This window comes from Aspergillus niger (genome assembly GCF_000002855.4).
Source record: "Aspergillus niger supercontig An08".
NCBI lineage: Eukaryota > Fungi > Ascomycota > Eurotiomycetes > Eurotiales > Aspergillaceae > Aspergillus > Aspergillus niger.
In genome coordinates this window covers 1,989,038-2,014,298 of record NT_166524.1, presented here as the reverse complement: position 1 = coordinate 2,014,298, position 25,261 = coordinate 1,989,038, and the positions used below count along the sequence as shown (strand labels likewise).

At 47.9% G+C, this 25,261-nt stretch overlaps 11 protein-coding genes across 11 annotated transcripts; 5 read left to right on the top strand and 6 right to left on the bottom strand.

Moving 5' to 3' along the window:
• Positions 1 to 1,185: 1,185 nt before the first annotated feature.
• On the top strand, positions 1,186 to 3,025 carry An08g08450 (uncharacterized protein; the record flags this gene model as incomplete). The annotated part of the gene is made up of 2 exons (XM_001392921.1): positions 1,186 to 2,596; positions 2,652 to 3,025. 2 exons carry the CDS (start codon positions 1,186 to 1,188, stop codon positions 3,023 to 3,025), a joined length of 1,785 nt encoding a protein of 594 aa, XP_001392958.1.
• Positions 3,026 to 4,211: 1,186 nt separating this feature from the next.
• On the bottom strand, positions 4,212 to 5,556 carry An08g08440 (uncharacterized protein; the record flags this gene model as incomplete). Its single annotated transcript, XM_059749241.1, has 3 exons — positions 4,212 to 4,623; positions 4,673 to 4,890; positions 5,053 to 5,556. 3 exons carry the CDS (start codon positions 5,554 to 5,556, stop codon positions 4,212 to 4,214), a joined length of 1,134 nt encoding a protein of 377 aa, XP_059601242.1.
• Positions 5,557 to 5,652: 96 nt separating this feature from the next.
• Positions 5,653 to 8,404, bottom strand: An08g08430 (uncharacterized protein; the record flags this gene model as incomplete). Its single annotated transcript, XM_059749240.1, has 5 exons — positions 5,653 to 6,159; positions 6,217 to 7,686; positions 7,736 to 8,092; positions 8,122 to 8,157; positions 8,312 to 8,404. The coding sequence occupies 5 exons, from the start codon at positions 8,402 to 8,404 to the stop codon at positions 5,653 to 5,655; spliced, it is 2,463 nt and encodes an 820-aa protein (XP_059601241.1).
• A 576-nt stretch (positions 8,405 to 8,980) lies between these two features.
• On the bottom strand, positions 8,981 to 9,409 carry An08g08420 (hypothetical protein; the record flags this gene model as incomplete). The annotated part of the gene is made up of 1 exon (XM_059749239.1): positions 8,981 to 9,409. The coding sequence occupies one exon, from the start codon at positions 9,407 to 9,409 to the stop codon at positions 8,981 to 8,983; it is 429 nt and encodes a 142-aa protein (XP_059601240.1).
• A 746-nt stretch (positions 9,410 to 10,155) lies between these two features.
• An08g08410 (uncharacterized protein) lies at positions 10,156 to 12,154 on the top strand (the record flags this gene model as incomplete). Its single annotated transcript, XM_001392917.3, has 5 exons — positions 10,156 to 10,484; positions 10,639 to 10,684; positions 10,759 to 10,877; positions 10,931 to 11,497; positions 11,551 to 12,154. The coding sequence occupies 5 exons, from the start codon at positions 10,156 to 10,158 to the stop codon at positions 12,152 to 12,154; spliced, it is 1,665 nt and encodes a 554-aa protein (XP_001392954.3).
• A 269-nt stretch (positions 12,155 to 12,423) lies between these two features.
• On the top strand, positions 12,424 to 13,385 carry An08g08400 (uncharacterized protein; the record flags this gene model as incomplete). Its single annotated transcript, XM_001392916.1, has 4 exons — positions 12,424 to 12,717; positions 12,771 to 12,971; positions 13,041 to 13,123; positions 13,202 to 13,385. The coding sequence occupies 4 exons, from the start codon at positions 12,424 to 12,426 to the stop codon at positions 13,383 to 13,385; spliced, it is 762 nt and encodes a 253-aa protein (XP_001392953.1).
• Positions 13,386 to 13,432: 47 nt separating this feature from the next.
• Positions 13,433 to 14,754, bottom strand: An08g08390 (uncharacterized protein; the record flags this gene model as incomplete). Its single annotated transcript, XM_059749237.1, has 6 exons — positions 13,433 to 13,563; positions 13,622 to 13,885; positions 13,996 to 14,228; positions 14,284 to 14,391; positions 14,454 to 14,654; positions 14,738 to 14,754. 6 exons carry the CDS (start codon positions 14,752 to 14,754, stop codon positions 13,433 to 13,435), a joined length of 954 nt encoding a protein of 317 aa, XP_059601239.1.
• Positions 14,755 to 15,240: 486 nt separating this feature from the next.
• An08g08380 (uncharacterized protein) lies at positions 15,241 to 17,340 on the top strand (the record flags this gene model as incomplete). Its single annotated transcript, XM_001392914.3, has 4 exons — positions 15,241 to 15,632; positions 15,742 to 16,054; positions 16,402 to 17,081; positions 17,142 to 17,340. The coding sequence occupies 4 exons, from the start codon at positions 15,241 to 15,243 to the stop codon at positions 17,338 to 17,340; spliced, it is 1,584 nt and encodes a 527-aa protein (XP_001392951.3).
• A 684-nt stretch (positions 17,341 to 18,024) lies between these two features.
• Positions 18,025 to 20,655, top strand: An08g08370 (uncharacterized protein; the record flags this gene model as incomplete). The annotated part of the gene is made up of 6 exons (XM_059749236.1): positions 18,025 to 18,160; positions 18,216 to 18,248; positions 18,322 to 18,410; positions 18,463 to 19,292; positions 19,341 to 20,024; positions 20,079 to 20,655. The coding sequence occupies 6 exons, from the start codon at positions 18,025 to 18,027 to the stop codon at positions 20,653 to 20,655; spliced, it is 2,349 nt and encodes a 782-aa protein (XP_059601238.1).
• A 361-nt stretch (positions 20,656 to 21,016) lies between these two features.
• Positions 21,017 to 21,911, bottom strand: An08g08360 (uncharacterized protein; the record flags this gene model as incomplete). Its single annotated transcript, XM_059749235.1, has 3 exons — positions 21,017 to 21,084; positions 21,147 to 21,523; positions 21,577 to 21,911. The coding sequence occupies 3 exons, from the start codon at positions 21,909 to 21,911 to the stop codon at positions 21,017 to 21,019; spliced, it is 780 nt and encodes a 259-aa protein (XP_059601237.1).
• A 1,514-nt stretch (positions 21,912 to 23,425) lies between these two features.
• Positions 23,426 to 25,141, bottom strand: An08g08350 (uncharacterized protein; the record flags this gene model as incomplete). The annotated part of the gene is made up of 1 exon (XM_059749234.1): positions 23,426 to 25,141. The coding sequence occupies one exon, from the start codon at positions 25,139 to 25,141 to the stop codon at positions 23,426 to 23,428; it is 1,716 nt and encodes a 571-aa protein (XP_059601236.1).
• Between the last annotated feature and the right edge of the window lie 120 nt (positions 25,142 to 25,261).

Here is a 25,261-nt window from a genome sequence, read left to right as displayed (position 1 = left end):
AGCCTTGGCTTAGATGGGTGGCCTAAGTCGAACAACGAGAAAACATCCAGAACTACTATCGCAGATTTGAACAGTGTTTCGCCTGATATTTGCTAGTGCTCATCTCGAGGACGATCCGACTAAAATTATCACCAGCCTTATCTTTATTAACTTGGGGTATTTTATTGCTCGAATCGTCGAGCTACCAGATTGACGGGAATGATCTGATACGTCGAGCTTCCTGTGGGTGTGCCTGAGCGGAGGCTATACGATCTGAATTGGCGACTAGCGGTCAGCCAGCCCCAAAATAACACGATCGGTACCAAACTCTGGCAATCCATGTGTTGGTAGGCTTCGAGTGTGGGATTGGACAGGTTTTACGAATTCTAAGCTAAATCGATTGGCTATGGAGTATGCCATGTGCGCCACTTCTGCTGGGATGAGCTGTCCGGGATCAAAGCTCTGACTGATACTATAGTACCAGTCAGTATAGTTATGGCTCGGTAGGATGTATTAAACCTCACTTCCAGTCGGTGGATGGCCTCAAGTACTGGGCCTAGACAGTCAGTTGATTGTCGGGAGTCCAAAGCGACTGGCAGCTGAGACGACCTGGGACGGGATTCCTGATCGCTCCTGAGAATTATCGGGCTGATAGTCAGGCATAGCCATCCCCTGAAGGAAGCCAATTTCCAGTATGATGTGTTCAATACGAATTCCAGCAAATCAAATTGTATCGGATGTTGCGGCTCAGTCGAGCCTCCTCACATGTGTCATCTCAAGCACATGGTGCAGCTACACTGGTGGATCCCGAATCGTTACTTGATTGCTCCGTTCATTTGATGCCCCGTTCCAACCATCTGGGTGGGGGCTCGTACAGCTGGAGGATTATCTGCATTAGGCTGTGCAGTCGATCCGACATCTGGTGAACTCTTGCGGACAAGGCAATCCCGGGCGATACAAGCCCCCTGGGTCTTCGTGGAGGCAACATCCCGGCCAAACAGGGCCAAATGACTCTTGTAGATGCAGACCAAAAAGAGAAAAAAGAAAGATGATGATTTAAAAATACTACCAATCCCGACTTGAGAGTGTATATAAACCGCTGGGCCATCATGGACAAGGACACGGCAAGAAGCTGGCGATCCACGTAGATCGTTGCCTTCACTTGGTTCTTTCAGTCTTGCGCTACTGAGCACTAGCGGGCCCATCATGACAATCTTTTTGCTACTCCTTGGGCTTCTAGCCCCACTGGTCCTCTGCAGTCCAATCAGACACGTTACTCCGCATCTTTCCCACTCTACCCCAATACCGAGAGATATGCAAGGCAATTCTTCGCAGTCACCCAATACCCCATGGCAGGGATACGATATAAACACGAACTACTATGAAACCATCCCACAGACCAATGTTGTCCGCGAATACTGGTTTGATATCGTCAACACGACCGCTGCTCTTGATGGAGTTGAGAGACCAGTGCTTCTGGTCAACGGCCAGTTTCCAGGACCTACTATTGAGGCAAACTGGGGTGACACCGTTAAAGTTCATGTTACGAATCGCATGGAAAACAATGGCACGGCCATCCACTTCCACGGAATTCGACAGCTCTACAACAACCAAATGGATGGCGTAGCAGCGTTGACTCAGTGCCCTGTTCCTCCGAATTCCAGTTATACCTATGTCTGGCGAGCGGAAGAATATGGGTCGAGTTGGTATCACTCACACTTCTCTCTCCAGGCATGGGAAGGGGTTTTCGGAGGCATTTTGATTCACGGCCCTTCAACAGCGGAATATGACCACGACTTGGGAATGGTCTTTCTCAATGACTGGTCGCATCAAACAGTCGACGAGATGTATCAATCTGTACTCGAGAGTCAAAATCCGCCGCATTTTCAGACAGGCCTTATCAACGGAAGCAATATCTGGGTCACTGCAGATAACCAAACCGTTGGTCGCAGATTCCAAACAGAGTTTGTACCAGGCCAGAGATACCGGCTTCGGTTGGTCAATGCCGCCATGCATACCCATTTTAGGTTCTCAATCGATAATCATGACCTTACCGTTATTGCCAGTGATTTTGTTCCTATTGTACCATTCACGACGAACAACGTTCCCATCGGCATGGGACAACGGTATGATATTATCGTGACAGCAAACCAAGCTCCGGATAACTATTGGATTCGTGCAATCCCACAGTCATTCTGCAGTGACAACGCGAATTCAGACAATATTAAAGGAGTCCTCCATTACGAAGGTGCTGCCGATAACAGCGATCCCACGAGCACAAAGTGGGATTATGGTGACGACATTCAGTGCCTGGATTTCTCATTAGATGAGCTTGTCCCCTGGCTTGCCCTTGATGCAGATATTGGCGGTGCCCAGATGGCCGAGTCAGACGTGGACTTCACTCCGTTCGGGGATGTTCCTTTGTATTTGTGGACAATGGGAGGCAATGCCCTTAACATCTCGTGGAAAGATCCCACGTTACAGCAAACGTTCGAAGATCCCGACAAAATGGACTGGAAAGCAAGCCAGGGCGTGATAGAGGCTGCGATCCCGAATAAATGGACCGTGTTGGTTGTCCAGACAGATCTTCCTGTTCCTCACCCTATTCATTTGCATGGTAAGTAAACTCGTAGCTGAGCCTGGCATGTGATCCAACTAATCCTCGACTGCAGGGCATGATTTCTATCTCCTTGCTCAGGGATTCGGCCAATTCAATCCACAGAACGTCACGCTCAAAACGCATAACCCTCCCCGCCGCGACACTGCGCTCATGACCGCTGCCACTCCTGAAAATGGTGGCGGCGGCTATATGGTTATTGGCTTCCCCGCCGACAACCCGGGTGTATGGCTGATCCACTGCCACATTGGATTCCATGCAACAGAAGGATTCGCGCAGCAGATTGTCGAGCGACAGAGTGAGTTCAACACGTTCTTCAGCGAAGACCTGCTGGAGAACACTTGTGATGCGTGGGATGAGTATGCCAAGGTGAATCCCTACGGACATCAGTACCGGGCTCTCGCTGGGCCATACGAGTCGGGTATATAAAGTAGTAGTCACCATTCTCCTCTTATCCTTGCACTATTTCCCCTCATCGTTATTTCGAAATTTGTTCGGGATTTATATACAGGTCGCCCTAAGCGCTTAATATCTTTTCTCTTTCTGGTTAGACGCTTAATGATGGAATGATCGGTCACGAGACATAATGACACGGCAGCATATATACATACAGAAGCAGTCTTTCATAATTGAACATTTCATTGCCAAACCATGGAAACATTCCTTCGTAGATGATGTCAGCCTTCTCAAATAATTCATCACCACATCTCCCCTCCAGTAGCATTCACTCATCCGTCACCACATCGCAACCTGTTCCACACCCCAAAAACTCAAGACAAAGAAGGGTACCCAACCACCTCCCCCAAACGTCCGAGATGTCGAAACAATCGCGAAAATCCACTTTGCTTGACAAGCCAATAGATAGACGCGCCGGTGACGCGTCAACGTCAGATATAGATCAGATCATATCACATCATATCAGATTAGATTTATCATTGTGAGCCTGAGGCGGAGGAAATACGTAATACTTGTAGTAATCGACGAATATATAAGGAATTTAGAGTTGTATGTGAGTTAGGATGGACGAGAGTAATATATGTCGAGAAACGGCTGGAATTTGATATATTTGGTGCGTACTGTGGGATAAGGACGGGTGAGAGGTGTGGGCTGGAGATTGATATCTGCTATTAGTTATTGCGGGGTCTGATTGAGCGAGAGGCAAGGGGAAACGCGATGTGATAGATCAGACGTGGAGTATAAGGGTTGTTATGAGAGGAAGGGATTGGGCTTATACTACATATATTGGATGTACGGGACCTAAAAGGGGAGGGTGTTGGACCTGATGGAAACTTTCCAGGGGAACATGGCTTTCTTGGCTATCCAGTAGGAGAATATCCATGCTTGCCGTTGTTACCAGATGCAGGAGGTTAACGTCTCGGGTTTTCTCTATGTGTTTGAGACCGTGTGTTACATCAGTATGGGGCTGACTCGTATCTGCGAGGATTAACCATGCGTGTCTGGTTGATGGTATGCATGTGGCACAGAGGGAACCAATAAATACAAATTCAGTGGCCGCTCGAATACATTTATCAATGATGGTCGTCCTGTCTTTGCAAACATATTAACAACTTAAGCATGAAAACATATGCATGGCCAGTTACAAGTATGTGTTCAGTTAGAACTTTCGCTTTCTCCCCTTTTCGATGAGGTCAAGCTCAAACAGCAAAGCACACGCTGCAACCACCCGGAAGCTTTTAATCTCACCGTACACTTCCCTACGACGGCGCGCGGGATCCTTGTTGCTCTCACCACCGACATGGATGCAGGCGAGACAAAACTCCAGAGGTTTGAGTTGATCCGACACACTGGTTATTGGTGACTCGGACGAGCTCCCTGCGCGCATCTGACCCACAATCCAAGTAGAGATGCGATCGAATTCATCGGCGAGTTTGTTAGATTGATCACGCTGCCGACGGGTCTGTACACCTTTGTTCATGACGGACCCAATAAAGACCTCTAGTTCACTCAGTGGGTCTATAGGGTGCTCGGAGTAATTGTTTCTTGCCGAGAATACGGCCTCTTCGTATCTGAAGCCACTGTCAGTCAGCCTCGGGCACCTAGGGTCTCCGGACATACCTCAGGCGAATGTGCCGGGCTTCGTCTAGCCAGAGTTCCCATGACAGATTTCCTATTTTGTCACAGCGCTCAAGTGTAGACCATAGAAATTCGTTCCAGAATTCGTCTTCGTTGGGCTGCACTTTGCTCTGGATGTCTTCTTGCCAGATCTGTCGTTCATCTACACCCCTGTAGAGCTTGCCCAATATTTTTTCTGATCTGTAGTACTTGTGGAACGGCTCCATGTCATCATCCTCATCGTATGCTGCTTGAATAACATACTCTTCCAGCTCGATGTCGGACTTATTGTGGATACGTGCAACCGGGCCTAGTGCCATGCTAATTCACTTGTTAGCATCACAGTACCCATATATAGGTTATTGAAAACATGTAGTGATAACGTACAAGTCAGGTCTGAAAGGCTTTCCCTTAGGGATTTCCGACATTTGGACCGGAATACCCGTCTTAGAAAAGTCAACCGCCGTAGAGTGCAACTGTGCCAGCTTTCTGCAGACCGGATGGGATGTTCCCTCAGCTTCCTGGTCAGCCATGATCATATGCCTTGTGGCGATCACCCCAAGATGGTCAGTTTTCATAAAGTCAAGGAAGAACTGTGCCATATCGTCGCGCTCCACTGGACGCCCGATGTCGACTGGGCTTACGCGAGGATAATCCGCGGGCGCAAATGTCCGCACCGGATACGCATCGGTATCCCAAATGACGTTGAATATATCGCCGTCGAGATCCCCCCCGCTGAGCTGACTAGGTAGGTCGCGATACCCCTTGCTACTGAACACAATGGAATTCGTAAGCTCTGCCAACGGGTGGTTGTCAGGGGGAATAACGTTCTGTGCAAATTGAATGTCCCCATCATGCAATGCTGGCGAGCGAGTCACTAAGACCATCCCAGCGTTAGGAGGGGGCGCATGTCTCCCTTCTATGGGTTCATATGTCACGTAAACCTGGTCAGCTTCGAGAGAGAGGTGGAATTGAGGGCGAGGTCATAGGTAGTTCCGTTGGAGAGTTGGAACACGCAGTCGTTGCAGGGGTCGGTGGATGTGTGCAGAGGTGCTGTAATCATAACCCAGGACGGTTGAGGGAACACGTGAAGCGTGAAGAGACGGGGTCTCAATTTCATACTTCAACTCGTTGCTGAAGGCAAAAGCGATCGTTTGATTCGCAGCAAGCTGAAGAGGAATTACTGTCGTGTTCCCGCTTCTCTTGTAATGGAGGAAAGGGCTTCGCTTGCCAGTCCAGCTATCCAGAAGGTAAGGTGTCTTGGTTGAGCTAACAGTGAGCTTGCCTTGAGAAGCCGATTCTTTGGAGAAGATAAAAAGGTAGTCCGTGTTATTATCCATCCGAAGAACCGGATACCAGGTGCCATTAGAATGAACTGCGACGCGCGGAGTGAGGTTGAGCTGCTCGAGCTTTAAAGCAATTTGCCCAAACCCAGTGGTATAGACGCTTGGAGAACTCCTGAGTGCCTCTAAAGCAGCGTAGACCGCGGCCTTATCGGTCGCTTCACCATTGGGATATTATCCCGGAGAACCGCCACTCAGAATGACGGGGAGTCCGGCATCGGCGTACTGTTGGAGCTTATTGACACCAGCCAAAGTGACATTCTGATCGCTTGTTACGACAATTGCTTTGTAGGCGGGGGAATGAGGGGCCAAAAGGCCGCCTGCCACAGATGCTTGCGAGAGATTCGAGTTTGCAGGTGATAGATAAGTGTAAGTATAATCTGTATTAATCATATTATTGGCAGAGTACAAAGCCTCAAGCTGAAGATCAGTCATTGAAACTCTATTATACAGAATAATGTCGGTTCGTGGCTGGCCAGCCTGCAAGATATACTGATTCCGGCTGATATAATTAATAACGTCTGAGAACCCATGGCCCCATGCAGGCTGCTTGTTATAGTAGGATTCTGCAGTAAGTATGAAGAAAAATGTATACCCCGGCCACGTTGTCTTGTGGTAGTCACCAGTATATGACTGGCCGTGTAACACAATCTGATTGACGCCACCGGCAAAAGCTGTATTGATCTGCCCAAGTAGCTCACTGACCGGAAGAGCAAATGCCTTTTCTAAGTTAGCGCCCATTTCATTCGGAATCACGTTCTTCTGAGCGAGATTAGCGAGATTTGCGACGCCCGAAAACTGACGATATCCATCGATGTTATTGTTGAACGCAAGACTCTCACACTCCGGGGCGAGGACATGATTGATATTTACTTCCATGTTGATCGGCAGGTTGTAGGAGACTTGGGCTGAGTAGCCTAAGCCCAGACCCTCTAGCCAGGCTGAAAGCGTGTCCAAGTAAACTTGATATCCTTTTTCTAGAGCATCACGGAAGTCATTGACGTAGCCTTGTCCCTGATTCTCACGGTCCAAGACGCATTCCAGATTACCAGGGTATGACGGCTGCACGCCGGGGTTATTATTTCCGTACATGACGAGAGGAAGGTACTTGCCCAGCTGATAGCCGTTGATCTGCTCGAAAATACCTGGAAGGGAAGGTGACCAGGAAATGTTAGACTTGATTTCGATGCTGTCTTCCCAGCCATAGCGGCCGACCTCTTGGAAAAGGGACTTGATATCAGTATCATTCAAGATGTAGTTCTCCCAAAAGTCAATCGTAGTTTGAGCACCACGAGCGCTGAAGTGATCAACTGTGTAGGAGCCATTATCGAAAATGCTTCCTGTAGAGCTTTCGTGGATGTCAAGGTTTTTAACAAGGTCCTGGTACTGATAGTAGGCAAAAAGACGATAGGTTGAATGTTCGCTAACATTGAATGACAGCGAAACTTTTCCATCAACACTGACCGCATCTGTATGATCCACTAGTGATCCTGCTGCCAGGACCAAGCGTGTTGCGTTATTTGCAGGGGTGGAAAAGAGACTGCTCGCGGGATTGACAACTGTAGAGGTGTTCACGACCCGCGCGGACACCAGAGAAACAAGTTCACCTGTTCCCCAACCGAGAATTTGACCGTTGTATGCGCCATTCGGCGGAACACTGACATTAAATGGTGCCTTGGAATATCAGATTACGTCAAGACATTCTATTTGAAGGGTATCCTACCAAATCCCAATGAAGCCCCTCATCATTTGGATTGGCTGGAACGCCTTGACCTTGACTCGGACCCAGAGCAAAGTCAAAGATCATGCCTGTGCTCTTTGCACTCTGCAGTGAGGCCTTGAAAATGGCGTTGAATGCCGGTGTACCAAAGCCATACGTAGCCCAGTCGGCACCAGCGGGCTGTGGTGCCAGCGAACCGCCGTAGTTGTAGAGGCCGAGGAGCTCCATCCCTCCAGCACCTATTGCGCCAGCCTCTTCAATATCCTTCACCACCGTGTTAGTATCGACACTGGCATCACTAATGTAAATATAGAATAGTGTAGGAATAATGTTAATGCGGAAATTATTCTGTACCTCACGCTACAAATTTTTATTTACAATACATGTACCATGATAAAATACGATTCTGGAATATTCGGCTTGATCTAAACACATGTCCAGATAATGTCTGTAACCTTGGCAATTTGTCGTTGGAAAAGGCTGAGAGTCATGATGAGTATCCTAGCAGGTCTTCAGGAGAAAAGAGATCCTAGTTTTGATTTCAATCAAACTCCGAAATCTGCCACAGTCTAAACATACATGATTATTCTGGATGTATATAGTTGTTTTGCTCTTCCAGTTTTCTAGTGAATATCCACACTTTACTGTTAGACTCTCGTCTTCGTTAGCCATCGCCTGCTTCTCTGCATTACAGGCGTTGGAACTCCCTGGTCGCACATCATCGTAAGCTGGGTCAGAAGTAAGCTCATATCCAATTATGCAACTGAAGATAAATACTCTTTCTATCCAATTGTCGTGATCAAGGCAACCATCAGCACCACTAAATAGGCTCCCAGTATATCCGCTAGTGGCAAATATTTTTTCATACGGATACCCACGGTCTAGGTATGCAAATGTCTTCGATACTCGAGTCATAGGGGCTGTGAAAGTACTCGGCATTTATGTCATTTTCGAAATCGGCTTGACCAAAACACACATTATCTCGTGGGAATGAGCTTATCTTGCATGCAACTGTACTATTACACAGGGAGCCAGTAGAATATTGAGATACAAGTAGTGAACGTGGAACAAGAATGCTGTGATGAAAAGACATATAGGTGATGGCATTTCCAGCCGAAAATAGTTTATATATATATATATCCTAGTGATCCCTCGGATCTTCTGTCGGTTCTCTTCTGGGATATGGTATATAACGCAGACTTTAACCCCGGTCAGTAGATTCAGCCACTCAAATGTGTGGAGAAACACTTACGCTTTCTCAATCTCTATGTGTTGCTGGATCACAGCAACTCGTTGGTTTGATAGCTGTTGAAATTTTCCAATAACCTTCCCTCTCTGAGAAGCCCATCGGAGTCTCCGGATTAGGCGACGCCCTTTTGTAGCCTTGAGATCGACTCTTATAGACTCAACAATATTTTTCATAAGCTGAATGGTGTCTTGATGGATGCGGTCAAGCTCTGTAGCAGGATGGCCAGAAGGAACGGCCACTACCTGCCACCGTAAGAGCGGGGTGAACTGCTCCTCGGCCATGGCTAGTTCACTGTTGAGTTGTTTGATTTCGGTGTCCGCTTCGACAGTTAACGTATAGTATGCTAAAATGGAAGTAAAAAGAGCAGCAATAAAAGTTAAGACACTAATGACGTCACTAGCCAGACTAAATTTATTGAAAGCATTCATAATAAGATTGTGTCAGAATAATGAAAAGTCTCAGCTGCAGAATTTAAGTATACAAAAAAATAAGTGTCCCATAAAACTATGCCTTCTATATTTGATACTTTCTGAGATTTATAATAGGAGGAGGATAGTTATGATATCATTAGTTCCATGATCATAACGACAAGTGTTCTAGAACTTGATACTTCCACGGAACTACGATGTAGTAACCAGAGATATAAATTTAGACAGTTCTAGTCTTCCTTTGGTCGTATGATTCTATTTCAGCTGACTAGTTAGATACCTGGAACCAGCTAGATTTTCACGGACCCTCACCACGCCCGAAGCCAACGACAGCGAGCGGAGTTGAATAGCCTGGGGGATAATCGAGCAAATGCTGAGAAGGGTGAATATAGTATTAAGGAAGAAGAGATGAAACCCTGCAAATATCGCCACGCCGAAGTCGGGTTGACGCTCACCAGGCTCGTGAAAGATCGAGGGGAAGAGAGCGTCTATGAAGAGCGGGATGATGGAAATGAGAGCAAACGTCGTGTACAGGATTGCGCTAAGAATGCGCGTGTGTGCCTGACTGCGATAGTGGGGAGGGGGATAAGTGAGACATAAAATGAAGCTTGGGCCGTTTTCAGTTAGTGTTCGGGTCGGCGGAGCGCGGACCGTGGAAAAGGGTACTAATCTTACAGAAGCAAGAGCAGCACCCAATCGACACCCAGCTGCACTAGGTTCAGCTAATCTCCGATTGTTCTAGGATCATGGACGAAAAAGCCTGGTGCATCGGCCCTGGCGATAGTCCAGTTAACGGCTTCGAAGAAGGCATTAGTAAAGCGTTCAGTGGCACTGAGAAGATTGAGAAATATGTAGAGGAGGGAAAGGCCAGTGCTTGTTTTCTGGGACCAGATCCGCCAGATTTAAGGGGGGGATACTGTGATCTCGAGACTGAGGAGGATTCTGTTTGGGGTGAAGACTCAGTAGGGTTGCATATACCCGCAGGCTCTGATACTTACACGCGAAGCCAGCTAGGGCATGGGAGGGTCATCTTTTCTGGTATTCTCTCCACTATCTCCCCTGTTAGGCCCGACCTGTGGGTGGATTTGAGGGTGTAAAACTTGGTAAAGGAATTGAGAAATGGAGGGGGACCGTGAGTCATTCAGAAACATGGTTAAGGGCTTGTGTCGGAAATTAGGTATATCTCTAGGGTAGAGAAGTACTTTGAACTAACTACTAATACATGTTAGATCCATGATATTGAGTGCCCCGGTTGGTGGAGGAAGTAAGCTGTCAGTAAGCTAGCAAGTGACCCACCGCATAGATCGGTCTATTTAAGTTAGAGACAATTCACGCAATTTACGAGTTAGACTCTTACTTTCCAGCCCCAACCTATTCCTGATTTTTTGCCGCCTACGGCCCTGACAACTGATCCCCCATACCGTCTTTCAATGGATACGTACATAAGATGGAAGGAAAGCAATAGGCTGTACGTTGAATATGACTATTATGAAATCACCCGCTGAGAAGCTTTTTGCATAGGCCTGATACTCCACTATTGATTCTTGAGCTAGATGGCAGCCCGATACTTTGGACAGAGGATAAGGAAGCAGGCTACTCATTTACAATTATTTTACGCAGGGTTCTAAATGATCAACAGTTTTGGCTGCGCTGGCAACCATTCATAGATCCTAGCAAGGAAGAGTTTATTCTATTGTCTCACAATGTCGAAAGGATCGGTGTTGAGGAGCGCTCGAGATATCCATCATCATTATCAATGATTGAACAGTTCCCCAATGAGCCGGCATCTTTCTATGTTGAAGAGGCTAAGAAAAATTGGGACCGCAGTAAAATAACTGTGCGAGAGAGCTTACCCGATACCTGGACCAAGCTCCTAGAACCGGGGCGCACTTATACCATTCTCTGGACGGGCCAAGAAATTCCATACTGGGATTGGGGTACGCCGCAGCAGAAAATGGAAACGAAATTAGAGAGGTCTCCAATAGTGATTCCAGGCGGTGCACACCTCACCTTTACTGTACAGGAAGGGAGGCGCCCCCCCATTCCTTCACCTCCGACACCACCGCCAATTGATCCTAGCGAGAGAGTGTAAGCCCTTCAACTCCAATGGAGAAGGCTTTTGTCAGCTGACATCAAGACAGTCCTGGCGCACCAGTCCTGAGCCTTGAGCTGATCTGCAGCTCAAAAATGCCTCCTTCTGGAAATCTAGAGATGTCGATCAAGGTCACATACCACGGTCCATCAGCCGACCCTATCACTTTCCACACCTGGGCGTTCAGCCCAATTAATGCCTTCAGCGTCTATCGTCGTATTTCTCCCGAAGAGTCTAATCTGGGGACTGAGAAAGAATGGAAGACATGCATAGGCGATCGGTCAGCACATGTCTTCTGGGATAATCCTGACAGACAACTTAATGTGGCGGAAAACGAAGAAGACCGGTTCACAAGCCTCTTTCCCGGGGAATCCTGGTCTGATTCCTGGTCGTTACCGGCGGATGGAGATTGCCGGCCCGAGGACGCCCGACCTGGCGAGCAGCTCCGATACCAATTCACAGGAAATACGCTGGACTGGTGGGATTGGGGTACAATCGAGGATCACGCGCAAACTATTGTAACGCTGCCTGGCTCGGGGATTGAACCTATCAAGCACCCGAAGGACAATGATGGCCGACCGAAAGTGGTCATACCGGCTTCTAATATATTGGAGTGGACTGTTCCCCAGTGCTATGACTCTCAATATCATTAGATATACTAGAGATATCTACCATGTAACCCGGATATAATTTCGAAAAGGCTTGCAGAAAAATCTCAATTACTCTTGCTCAATCAGTGACGGGGAATAGAACGGCATATAGATAGTAGGTCTTCATGTAGTGCCGCTTCAATAGAGACAGTGACTTTGATGGCGGGGTACTGAGGCTGTCCCCGCACTTATCAACCCAACACGCGGGGAACGCCACCAGAAGAGACACAGTGGATTGATTATCTTCCTCTCGTCAAGGATTTCCTGTCATTATGGGACAAGGCAGACTGCAAGACAAAATCGCTATTGTGACAGGTGGAGGCTTCGGATTCGGGGAAGGAATCGTCCACAAATTCATTCTCGAAGGTGCCAATGTGGTGATCGTGGATCTCGATCAGGAAAATGGAAAACGAGTGCAGTGTGCTCAGCCAAAGGGACGTGCAGTCTTCGTTCAAGGAGACGTATCTAGTGAGTCTGACTGGGAGAGAGTGCGTGAGGTAGCACTGGAGAATTTTAAGAAGATCGATATCGTCGTCAATAATGCAGGGATTGTCCATGTAGTTCAGGTATTGGAGACTTTTTTTCTTCCAGCTATGAAGTCCACTGACGGTCAAATTAGCCATCTCTAGAGACCTCGGAAACCATGCTAGACCGCATGTATAAAGTCAATGTCAAGAGTATCTATCACTCGGCCAAGACAATTGCTCCCTACTTCCAGGCGCAGGGTGGGGGTGTCTTCGTGAATATCTCAAGCATGAGCTCTATTCGTCCTCGGCCGAAGTATGCTTGGTACTCCGCTACTAAAGGCGCAGTGAGTGCGGTACGTCTATCCTTCCTTTTCCACTTCAACTTTGTTCATGTAGAGACTCTTACGATATAATGGCCGTAGGCTACCAAAAGCTTGGCTGCAGAATTCGCGAACAATCACATTCGACTCAACACTGTGTGCCCTGTTGCGGGTGAAACTGGAATGTAAGCGTCAAGCTTGATTACCCGCTCTCCCAATAAAAGCGTCTCTACTACCTTGCATGAGGGCTAATACATGGCCAGGATGCCTCTGATTCTCGGCGGAGAGGACACGCCCGAGAATAGGAGCATTGTTCTGTCCACCATCCCTATGGGGCGATTTGCTACCCCGGCGGATGTTGCCAATGCCACTGCATTTCTGGCAAGTGATGAGGCTTCGTTCATCACGGGAGTGGAATTAGCGGTAGATGGGGGAAGATCATTGTGATCGATATCGAATTGATTATGAATATCATGAGAACCCGAGTGTATTGGCTATTTCCAATTTGCGGACCCCATAAGCCATCTGACACCATCGATTAAGTCCTGAGTAGCAGTCTTCGTTGTGGTCAGCTCAGGTAATATCCAGAACGCGTGGGGCATTCCCGAGTACACAGCAACCCGCACTGATATACTAAATATATACTCAGTCGTAATGAAAAGCACAAAGTTGAGAGGAGCTACTGTACCCTTTTTCTTCAAGTTTATCCGCATAAGCTAGGGCCTCGTCGCGGAGTGGGTCACGGCCACATATCATGATAAAGCATGGCGGAGACGCATCGAGACGGCGGAACAGTAGTGGAGATACCGTAGGATCTGTCTGGTCATAAGGCTGATACCACTCAAGAAATTGCTTCATTAAGGGTTGATTGAGAATTGGCGTATCAGCGAACTGATCCATACTTTTCAGTCCCATTCTCTGATAGTGCGGCTCACTGAGACACAAGACTGGAGCCCGGAGAAGCTGACCCCGCACACAGACTCCCAAGCTCCGATATAGTTGGCCCAGAACAGCAGCCTAGGTAGAAAGTGTCCCATTTATGTTAGTAGAACATTACCCGTTCTGGTACCAGACAGCATGGGAATATCATACCAAGTTTGCCCCAGCACTGGTCCCGCCAACGTAAATCTTACTCTTGTCAAAGCCATGGGTAAGACTGTTTTGGAAGACCTATCAACGGAGGTGCTGTTAGCTATACCTAGACCTTTACGACAGAGACAAGTATGATATACCCAACGAAGTGCTGTGATCGAGTCCTGAATAGCTGCTGGATGCGGATTCTCTGGGGCACTACGTGATCCCATTCAAATGATTAGCGAGACCTCAGAAACAGTAGATCACTTACAGGCGATAGTCAACGCTGACTATATTGAGTCCGATTTGCACGCATAGCGTCCGACAGGTACTGTCTTCTCCTTCAAGGTCTCCCATTGCCCAGCCGCCTCCATGGAAGCTTCGTGTTCGATACAACACTATTAGACCGTTCCGAAGCATGACATCTCTCCGAAGACATACTATATCATGACGGCCCCATTTGCTTCAGGCGATAGCGGCTTGTATATCCTCAATTTCAATTTCGATGGAAAATCTGTAGTCAGGTCATAAACGTCAAGTCCTTCAATTACGGACTCTCCCTGATGCTGTGCGCGCATTTTGGCTTCGCATATTGTTTGACGGAATTGCTGTATTGAACCAGTCAGATTAGGAACTTTGTTTCTGTTGCCTCCATAATACTGGGCTTGCGGTCAGCTCTCTATTACTATAAGGGTACCTCTTTGCAAGAATTGCAAGCGTCTTACTTCTTCCCATTCCACATTCTCTTTGCCAAAGGTATCCCGCTGCGACAGCCACCGGCTACTGCTCGCACTGGGCATCTGCTGTTGACTCATGGCTGTCCACTAGTACTGGTTAGACCCAAGTATATTCGATCTTGACATCGAAAGACCGCTCTGAAAGAGCGACTTCCCGACCTCCAGAAAAACAAAGACGGAGACGGGTTGCATATCATGTCATCATAGTGATTACTGTATGATGCATGGTAGTCTCTCAACGTGTTTTCTGGCACCAGCGTGCGTACATGTCATCTGCCAGTGAATGGCACCGGGAGTGAAGGGGAAACACTGAGGGGTTTCCATGGCCCACCCGACCTCGTCTGACTAAACACTTCCGACTCTTGTTCCATCTCTTGATGCAGTACTTACCATATCCCAACTTCTCCAACCTAATCTTCTTACCTTTGATTCTACTAGTAACATCGAGAACTATCTTGTCTTTTGGCATTCTCATACACTAGACCGCCACCATGTCCGTCAACACTTCTAGGAACCGCAATATATTGGAAGGGCTTTTCAAAGAACTCCTGGATATGAGAGACCGTGTCCCAGAGGATGGCCATATAAGCATTGCTAGATTTCGAGACATCGAACATGTAACCCAGTTCAACTTTAATGAGTTGGACAGCGCTGAAGTCAACTTGGCACTGGTTCCCCCTGTTTTGTTTGAGCCGATGGATTGGGCGAGTTTGAAGCAGCATCCAGTCGATCCGGAGCTGGCACGAGAATTCTTCGACATCGACCAAGACGACGAATGCGACTTTCCAATGGAGCCGGTGGATCGTGTACGTCAAGTCTCTACACTCATAGAAGATCGCACCACACATGAGGCCCGGTCTAAGCAGAATCTCCAAACCGTCCAGTAAGTGTTCTTTTTGCCTACTCTATAACAGAAATTTCCTGACATCATTGCGTATCAGAGCCCCAGAGAGTACGTTTTTGCTTGAGGCCAGTCTATACCGCAACTATAGCTACAATAGTTCGTGGACCGCCCGGTGTCTGGTAGAGCCGTGCCCTGACGATGTAAAAGTTTATCCAAACTTAGCCTTCCACGTGCTTGGTGATAAAGTGTCCAATGAAGACTCCATTCTGTACTCAGAGCTTAGCGCTATCGTCGAGGCTATGAAAGGCCGTGCAAATCAACGCCGGGTGGATTCTGAGCGTGGGCGGGAGGAACTTGATGAGTGTGATGGAAGAGGAAAAGAAGCGTATCCCTATCTTTTCAGCGATGAAGAGTATTTTCCTATACTCGTGGTGTCTTGTGTTGCCCCCCAGCATGCCAGGGTCTTTACGGCATGCATGTGCCAACACAAGCTTTTGATAAGACAATCGAAGCTTCACAGCTTCGAAAGAAAGAGCTACGCGCCTGTGGATTTCTTTGCACGACTTCTGTTAAGCAAGCCGTTGGTGCCGAGGGGATAGGCTGATTTCGGGGTCTACGGGGAGGGAGGGGGTTAGTATCTTACTGAATCAAACAAGACGCCCCACTTCGCGATTTTCTACGCGTCCTTGTTGTTTCGTTCTATGTCAACTTTAGTAATAATCTACAATTGCTTTGGTATGATTCTTTGAGTTTCCAGCCAAGTAGATTTTCATCGTTTTTACTTCGTTAAAGGTACAAAATGCCACAGTTTGTGTTACCCGCCAATAGGACTCAGTGGGATAGCGCGGAGACTATCCACAAAATACAAGGCAAGAGCCTTCGAGCCTGGCCTGATCTCAGGTCAGGGTCTAAGGTGAGTATCGAACAGTTTCTTCTCTCCCGTGTGCTGTGCCCCCCGAGGCGTGGTCCAAGCCAGCTGGTCAACGGCCAGTTTGGCATCACTCCTGCTCTCCTCACCCGAGCGAAAAACCTGCTACAAATGATCCCAAGCTACCAGTTATACCTCCAGAACATTGGAGGGAACAACTGGGCTGACCCAGCACTGGGTCCTTTTGGACCAGTACTGAGACTCCAGGCGGAGATCCGTGCGGGATGGGCGAAGGGCGGCGGGAAGCAGACCGATGAAGACACTGTGAATGCAGCCTTTATCGAGCTCCTCAATGCCCTGACCTCCTTGGTTCCCACCACGGACTCCTGGTGGAGGACAACGAAGCGCAGGTTGACGTTCACGGGCTTAAGGAATGGATACGTAGCCATCACGGATGGCCAGTTCGAGGTCAAGGCTACGGAGGAGATCAGGACGCCCATTGAATGCAAAGGGAGGGAAAGGGAGAAATTGAATGCGAGGATCACCATGCAAGAAGTGGCCGAGCTCGTGGCCTGGGTAAAGGAGTATCCTGATGCCCGGATATCTCCTCCTGTGCGCTTGTACGTATCATCCGTGATCTGGACAATCGTTTCGAGAATCTGGTGCGCTAACAAGTATAGTCGTCCACTTGCGGGCCAGTGTGGGCAAGAAATCTTTCTGGAGAGCCTAGAGTATGGGCAAGACTGGATCAAGTACATAAGACAGGGGCAGAAGGCGGGCAACTCTTTCGCAAATCTACACAGTTACGGTCCGTACGACATGAATAAGGTTTCTGATATGAGACTTCTGGCGCCCGTGATTGTCGCCATGTCCTATTAATGGAGGCTGCAAGACCAGCCATGGGGCTTTTGAGTCCCCGGCCAATGATGTAAGGTTGCACAATTGATAGACGTGGAACTTCTGGCTATGGCTCACCACAATTACTTTTGTCATGCAGCGTGGGATGTTTGAGAGGTCAGTGCCGAGCAACAGATCCCATAACTATGTGAATCTGTATCTGGTGCAGTTCTGACGAGACAGCGCATACCGACTCAGGCAACAATTAGGATACTCTCATCACTGCGGACGGGCCAGCATGACAGGGGATCGTCGGCTCTCCGCATTTCGGCACTCGGATCATTTCATCCCTTGCAGGGACTGGCCAGCACACTGCTCCGATGGAGCGTTACACGCAGTAGCTGGCTGCTGCTCCTAATCAGGAATCAGACTGTGTCAATCACTGCAGCTAAAGCAATTTTGCCAATATTACGGGGATGTCAAGCGAAATGTGGCACCATGATTGGCCTCGGCAGTGATCATAATTTCCTATCCACTACCCCTCATACAGTCACGCTGCAACAAGAGAGGGGTGGGCTCTCTTGACATGTCGCGGGGAATTTGGGTTACAATGGAATGTCACTACGCTACGCGACGCCCCGGTCGTTAAATACCAGGCTTCACGACCGGTTTTTTCTGTTTCTGCAGCATTCGCATGGCTAGAGTTGAAGCTATTGTTCTGCCAAAATGCTCGTGTCACGAAAGGTCCACAGCGCCATCCCAGCAGTCTTTCTAGCCTGGGTTGTTACTGGGCAAGAGAGCAGTAATTCGAGCTTTGATGTACTAGACTACGTTAATCCACTGATCGGCACCTCCAATGGAGGTAAGAATATTCCTTTGAGATTATCTAAAGTCGCCAGGCTGATATAGTGGTATAGGTCACTCATTTGCAGGGGCAACTCTACCCTTTGGTTAGAAGGTCCAACCTGCCAGATGGCTTTCATGCCCCTAACAAGAGTTCAGGAATGGCAAAAGCGGTAGCAGATACCATTGGTGAAAACCAAGCCGGTTTTGCGTATGACACTACATACGTCTCGGGGTTCTCGCACATGCATGACGATGGAACTGGTGGCGTGAGTCATCTCGCTGCAAGGATGTGCTGTTAATACTGACTACCCCTTTTAGTCGCCATCTTTAGGCAACTTTCCCATTTTTGTGCACCCAGGTTGTCCAAATGATGCTCTTGATAAGTGTACATGGCAACAGTCTGATCGGGGGATTCCTTGGACAAAAGGCTCGCCAAAAGCGCGCCCTGGATACTTTGGCATTACTCTGCAGAGCGGCGTATTTGCAGAGATGACCGTCACAAACCATTCGGCTCTTTATCGGTTCACTTTCGACAACGCGACCACCGAGTCGCTCAGCCCTGTGGTCCTCGTTGATCTCATGGATCTTCCACAGTCGCGCACAAATGGAACGGCCACAGTAAATCCGTCAACAGGTCGCTTAACTGGAAATGGTACATTCAGCCCCAGCTTCGGTATTGGAACGTATGATCTCCATTTTTGCGTAGATTTCAAAGGTGGTGACGTTCGAGACACTGGTGTGTGGTCCAACAATCGCGCCGGTCAAGGGCAGACAACGATTTCACTCACGTCTGACGGGAGCAACACCGCCGCGACCCTCTCTGCTAGCACATTCACCCGATTTAATATGTCAACAAATGACCAGGCTCTGATGGCAAGAGTAGGTGTGAGCTTCATCAGCGTAGAGCAGGCCTGCGCCAACGCTGAAAAAGAACAGCCCAACTTTGACTTTGCTGGTACCGTGAGCGCAGCAGAGGCCGCATGGAGGGATAAACTGAATGTCTTTAGTGTCAATCCGGGCAATGCCTCATCCGATCTACAGGAGGTGTTCTGGAGCGGAATGTATCGTGCAATGATAAGCCCGCAGGACTATACAGGAGAGAACCCACTCTGGCAGAGCGATGAGCCGTATTATGACAGCTATTACTGGTGAGTGGCCCTTCGGAATAACTGAATATCCTACTCACAAATCGCTAGTATATGGGAATCCTTTCGAGGCGTTCATCAGCTTCTGACGCTAGCCGATCCACTGTCTCAGTCTAGAATGATGAGAAGCCTGGTGGATATCTATCGCCACGAAGGCTACTTACCTGACTGCCGTATGTCTTTAGGTAAGGGATATACTCAGGGAGGGTCAAATGCGGACATTCTTCTTGCCGATGCTCTCCTGAAGAATGTCAGCGACATTGATTGGTCTACGGCGTATGAGGCTGTCGTGAAAGATGCGGAGGTTGAGCCCGCGAACTGGAATGTCGAAGGTCGCGGCGGACTAACTAGCTGGAAAACACTCAACTATATTCCGACTGATGATTTTGATCCATACGGTGTTGGGCTGCATACACGCAGTATCTCCAGGACTGTCGAATATGCGTACGATGACTTTTGTATTGCTCAGATGGCCCAGCGTTTGGGTCATCAAAGTGACTACGAAACGTACATGCTACGTGCCAATAACTGGCAGAACATGTTCAAAGACGACCAGAAATCGTACCTGCAAGGGAAGGATACTAACTTTACAGGATTCCTTCAGCCTCGATACCCCAACGGCACCTGGGGCTATCAAGATCCCATCTTCTGCAGCCCTCTACTGAATTTCACTTCTTGTTATCTGAGCGCGGACGGGCACGAGACGTATGAGGGAAGCGCTTGGCTCTATTCATTGTGAGTTTTACTCATCTTTGTCCATCTTCACTAAGCTAATGGACTTTTTCAAAGCTTCGTACCTCAAGACATGGCTGCATTGGTCACACGTTTAGGCGGACCACAGACTTTCACTTCCCGCCTTTCTTATCTGCATGACTCAGGTCTTCTTTACGTTGGTGACGAACAGGCCTTCCTCACCGTGTTCCAATTTCACTACTCCGGACGGCCCGGACTATCGACTCAACGTGCTCACTACTACATTCCTTCCCAGTTCAACACCTCTGTCTCCGGCATTCCAGGCAACGACGACGGTGGAGCCATGGGCGCGTTCGCGGTGCTTAGCATGATGGGTCTGTTCCCAGTCCATGGACAGGACGTGTATCTCATCAGCCCTCCATTCTTCGAGGAAATAAGTCTACAAAACAAGCAGACTGGAAAGGTCGCCACGATCCGGAATGTGAACTTCGACCCCACGTATAAATCAATCTATATCCAGAGTGCCAAGCGGGACGGCCAAGCCTGGACGAAGAATTGGATCAGCCATGATTTTTTTCTCAATGGAGGGACCCTCGAGCTTGAGCTAGGCCCTACGGAGAGCGACTGGGGTACTCGGGACTTGGATTTGCCCCCGAGCATGAGCAACCACTGATTGACTATATACTCTGGCATCTTCCCGGTTCTAAGAGCGAAGGATATCCGACTTGACTTCTTCTAGGTAAAGGAAAATCAAATCATGGGGTAAATATTTAGCCCGAAGGGATTATTGTTCGTAATTTGTCAGTATCTCTTGGCATCAATATGCAAAACCATGGCCACTGACAACCCTGTTCGCACCCGATTGTAGGTAACCCCGTAATAGACTTGACCCAAATCCTTAATCCATATCATCAGACAAATGTCAACAATGCTTGCGATGTAGCAAGGTAAAAAATCAACGCACGAGCAGTACCAAATTACCCCCACGTTATGGTGCTCACCCTCCTCCCTTTTCCGGCCCCAAAACCCCGAACTCAGCCTCTCTCCGTGGTTCCAGTGGCTTGCTGAGAAACAAACGGGTAAAAAAGTCCACCGGTGCTGTCTTTTTATGTTCAAAACTATACAGCTTTGATTGCCTGATCACCAACTTTCGCTGGTTCATACAAGCCGTCAGAAGTCTCGCGTGTTGCGGCAGGACACAGGACACCACAAGGACAGGAAAATACTCTTCATCTTTGAAGAGATACGGATAATCTTCTTTGCCCTCGCCATCGTTTTTCCAAAGCTCTTCCCGCTTGTCCTCCGAGTCCACCTTCCTCTGGTTCGCCCGGCCTCTCATGGCTATAACGAGAGCACTGAACTCCGAAAAGAGTATCGAGCCATCCCGGGCCGCTTTCTCATCAATGAGGTGGAAGGCCAGATGAGGGAAAACCTTCCCTGCTTTCGGACATGGTTCCCTGACACATTGCGTATCCCACCAGTCGGATTTGCCATAGGGCCATGAGAGGAGGGCGTCTAACCAAAAAGTCGAGAACGGCGATCTGTTTCGTAATAAAGTTAGGAAATGTGTGATTCAGAGAGGAGCAAAACTTACTCAACTACCTGCAGGCCTTGCTCAGACTCAGCCTCAGTCGTGGCCCGGTCTTCGAGGAGGCTGGAAATTTGCTCGACACGGTCCATAGGCCCCAGAGGGAAAAGAGGTTTGTTCTTATCGATATCGAAAAATGCTCTGGCCTCAGCCGGATCGAGTGGGGATTCTTCCAGCTTTCTCGATTCCATAGGCTCGAATAGAAAAGGGGGACATAACAACCGGTCCCACTCCGCACTGTGTTCCAGGTCATGAAAGTCGAATAGGGGCTCATATTCAACATCCGTCAGCTGGCTAATATCTACGTGGCCGTCTTTGGGCACCACGTTCTTCCAATCCATGATGGTTTTGTATAACCTCTCTAGAACAACACGGCTTCTAGTGCTAGGCGGCATCGTGTAGACCTTGTAGTGGAACAATGCTCGAAGGAATTGAAGAGAAACGGATGATGCTTCAAGAAACTCTGGTCACCGACTTGGGAGTGTTGTGATGTGAGAAGTACATCAACTGACGGAACGCGCCGTCCGAAAGAAATGTTTAGGCGCGGGCGGGTCATTACCGATGCTAAGTGAATGCCAACCCCCCCCATCTGCCACAACACAGAGGCCAGTGTTTACTTACCAATTGGAAAAGTGGTCGCATCAGACGAAAAGGAGTATTCTGGTTCAGCCTTGACAACTCTCGTCTTTACACTTTCGTTACGGATAATTACAATCTAAAGGATGCCGTCCAAGCACCGCCGAATAGCAAGCTGTATACGAAATAGACTTTCATATTCAGAAAAGTCTTTATCTCCATTCTACACATGTATTCAACTTTCTTTGGACATGCTCTCACATTCAGCTACTTATCTAAACAAGCCTCACTTTCCAAGTGACTTGTATCTGAAATTGCCCTATAGTCATCTCTCTATTCACAGTACATCAATATAGATGCGAATCCGGGCCAAAGCTCTGAAATGGTTCAATACAGAAGCGAGTCATATCACGGTCTTCGTGAGCGCGTGGACGTATTTCCTTTCGGCAAGTTGGGCTGAACTCATGCCCGTCATCCTACTCAAGTATACGGACAGCGAAGCATACAATACTAACGAACCCGAAGATCGAGATTCCGTGGTGATAGATGTGGGGGCTAATCATGATGGAGTGGGCTGCTATCATGGCTCCTGGAGAGATTTGGGAGTCCTATATTACAGTTGGTAACGACATGTTCCGGTTTGCGGACCCGATAATCAAATTCAGATATTAACATTACTAGTTTCTGTCTTTCGGTACGTCCATACCTGAAACGGCTTTGTGCTTTTTTTCTAATCTTTGCTAATCTGTATAACATAGTAGAGCAGTACTATGCAGCATTGTCAGTTGTGCTACTTCTTCCAACCATACATGGCAATGGAAAGACTGTTGATTTTTTAAGACTGAGTCTTAACTATAGAGATTAATCAGATTATGTTACACAGCCAGTCATATATTAGTAATTATCATAAGATAATATAGCCGGGATATATATATATATATATTTTATATTTTTCACAGAATTCTACTATAATAAGCAGTCTGTATAAAGTTATAGACTCTTAAATATTATTAATTATATCAGTTAGAATCAGTATATTTTACAGACTGGCCAGCTATGAACTGATATTACTCTATATAATAAAGTTTTAATAACTAATTCTCAGCTTGAGATTTTATACTCTGGTAATAATATAATTAATATAAATTATATTTATATTTATCTATTACCTGTAAACTTTAATCTCCCGCAAGCATCTGTGGTAGGCGGCCTTTTGGCCCCTCATTCCCGGGAATGATGAACGCTCGCGGGAGACCGCGACTGAAATCCAAGTTAAGAATCATGGGTGCTCATAATCGGACTCATCGATGTAGATCCAATCGTGGATCTTCTTTTCATTGGGAGGGAATCCCTCAACTCGGAGCCAGCCGAAGATGCTCCGAGTTGCATTTTCTGATACACCCTCGTCACCATGATTAAGACCTTGGTAGTCGATTGTGACATTTGTCACCACTGGCTCTTCGGGGGGGAGGTTTGGAGGAGGAGTGTTGTCGGACATTTGATATGCCACCCTACCATTCTGGCAAGTCCACTTCCACCCCGCATACTGAAGGCAATGCCCAGCACAGTCTGCATGCAGACGGACATCGATCTCAGTGTCTTGCAGGGCCGTGACGCCGAACGGCGTCCACTGACATATAGGCCATCGGGTGTGATGTTCCTCCTGAATGAAATAAAGAAGTCGGCATTCGTCAGAGCGCCGAATATGACCATTTGTTGCAGGATGAATAGGCTCCTGCATGAATGATTGCGTGGTTCCAGACCACACTGCAGCATGTAGCTCGGTAGGAATTAGTCCGAATTTTCCCTCATATAAGATGTGCTCCTGAATGTTCAAAACTGCTCCACCTAGCCATAAAAATGCAAGGTGAGGGACTCGTCTCATTAGCATATGGGTGAGAATGCGTTTGTCTGCGACGGAAATTACAACAGCAGTTATAGATTGCAGCCATGGGCTTACAACATTGCAAGCTATCCCTGACTCGTAGAATATGCTCGATAGCAGCGAGCGCATCCCTTTCGTATTGCAGCTCATGGTGAGGAGTTTATCAAGATTATTGACTTCCTGGATGCAGGCAAGGTCAAGGTGGGAAGTGAGCTTTGATGACTTGGCCTTACGGTTGAGTTTGTGGTTGGGTTTGTGCCTTTGTATTGGTCGCGGAATTTGGACAGTCTTTCTGTTGTCATGTACCATTGGAAGAAGTAGGACGGCTGACAATGCTGCATAGCCCTGATCCACAATGCCATGTAGCGCGCAATAATCACATAGTAAGCCCAGGGCAGTTGTATCTGAGATAGGTGTTCCGAAGTAGGGACCTTTTCTGCTGTGATTGGCGATGCTAAAAATCGGTTCCGCTGGAAGATTAGTTGACCAAGGGGATCGATATCTGTTTTCCCCAGCCACAATGTAGGCCTCCCACCCTCCTATTGCTAAAATAGCAGTCCACCACCTCACTGCATCATCGTCAACGCCCCCTATATCTACCGTAACAGAATTTTGATCTCCGGATCCGTCGCTATTGTATGCTGTGCCTTCCGTATATGCGAGTATAGCCTCGGGCATGAGTTCAGCCCAGCGAGCCGAAAGGGTATAGCTCCACGCACACATTAACACTGCGATATGACTTTCCTCCAAAGTGAACCATTCCAGATAGCTTTCATCTATATCGGCTGATAAGCTAAGAGGAATAGGACATTTAATCGAAACAGGAATCTGCAGGTGCCGTTCCTGGGAAGGCATATTGCAATCCTCTGATCCCTTCCATGTTGATGTACCTTGAACAAAGAGATGGTTGTAAGAAGCTTTCAGATCCAAGTCATTTGGAAATTGAGGCTGCTTTGTAAGAATTGGCTGGATATCAAAGCATGTCCTTGGAAAGCTAGATTCTTGTGTCGCGTGAAGATAAAGGCTCTTCCAGATACGAAAGCCTTTTTCGTATACAGCTTGCCGCTCTGCGGCGCTCGGGGCGGCGTCCTCCAGGGTCTCATCTCCCATAGTGATGGGAGGAAACTGAGGAGAGAGTAGCTGCTATGGCTCGATCTAAAGGGAGCACTGATGGATGTGAGTAATAATTAAACGGTGAAGAGTGGTGCTCTTAGTAATCAGTCATGCTGA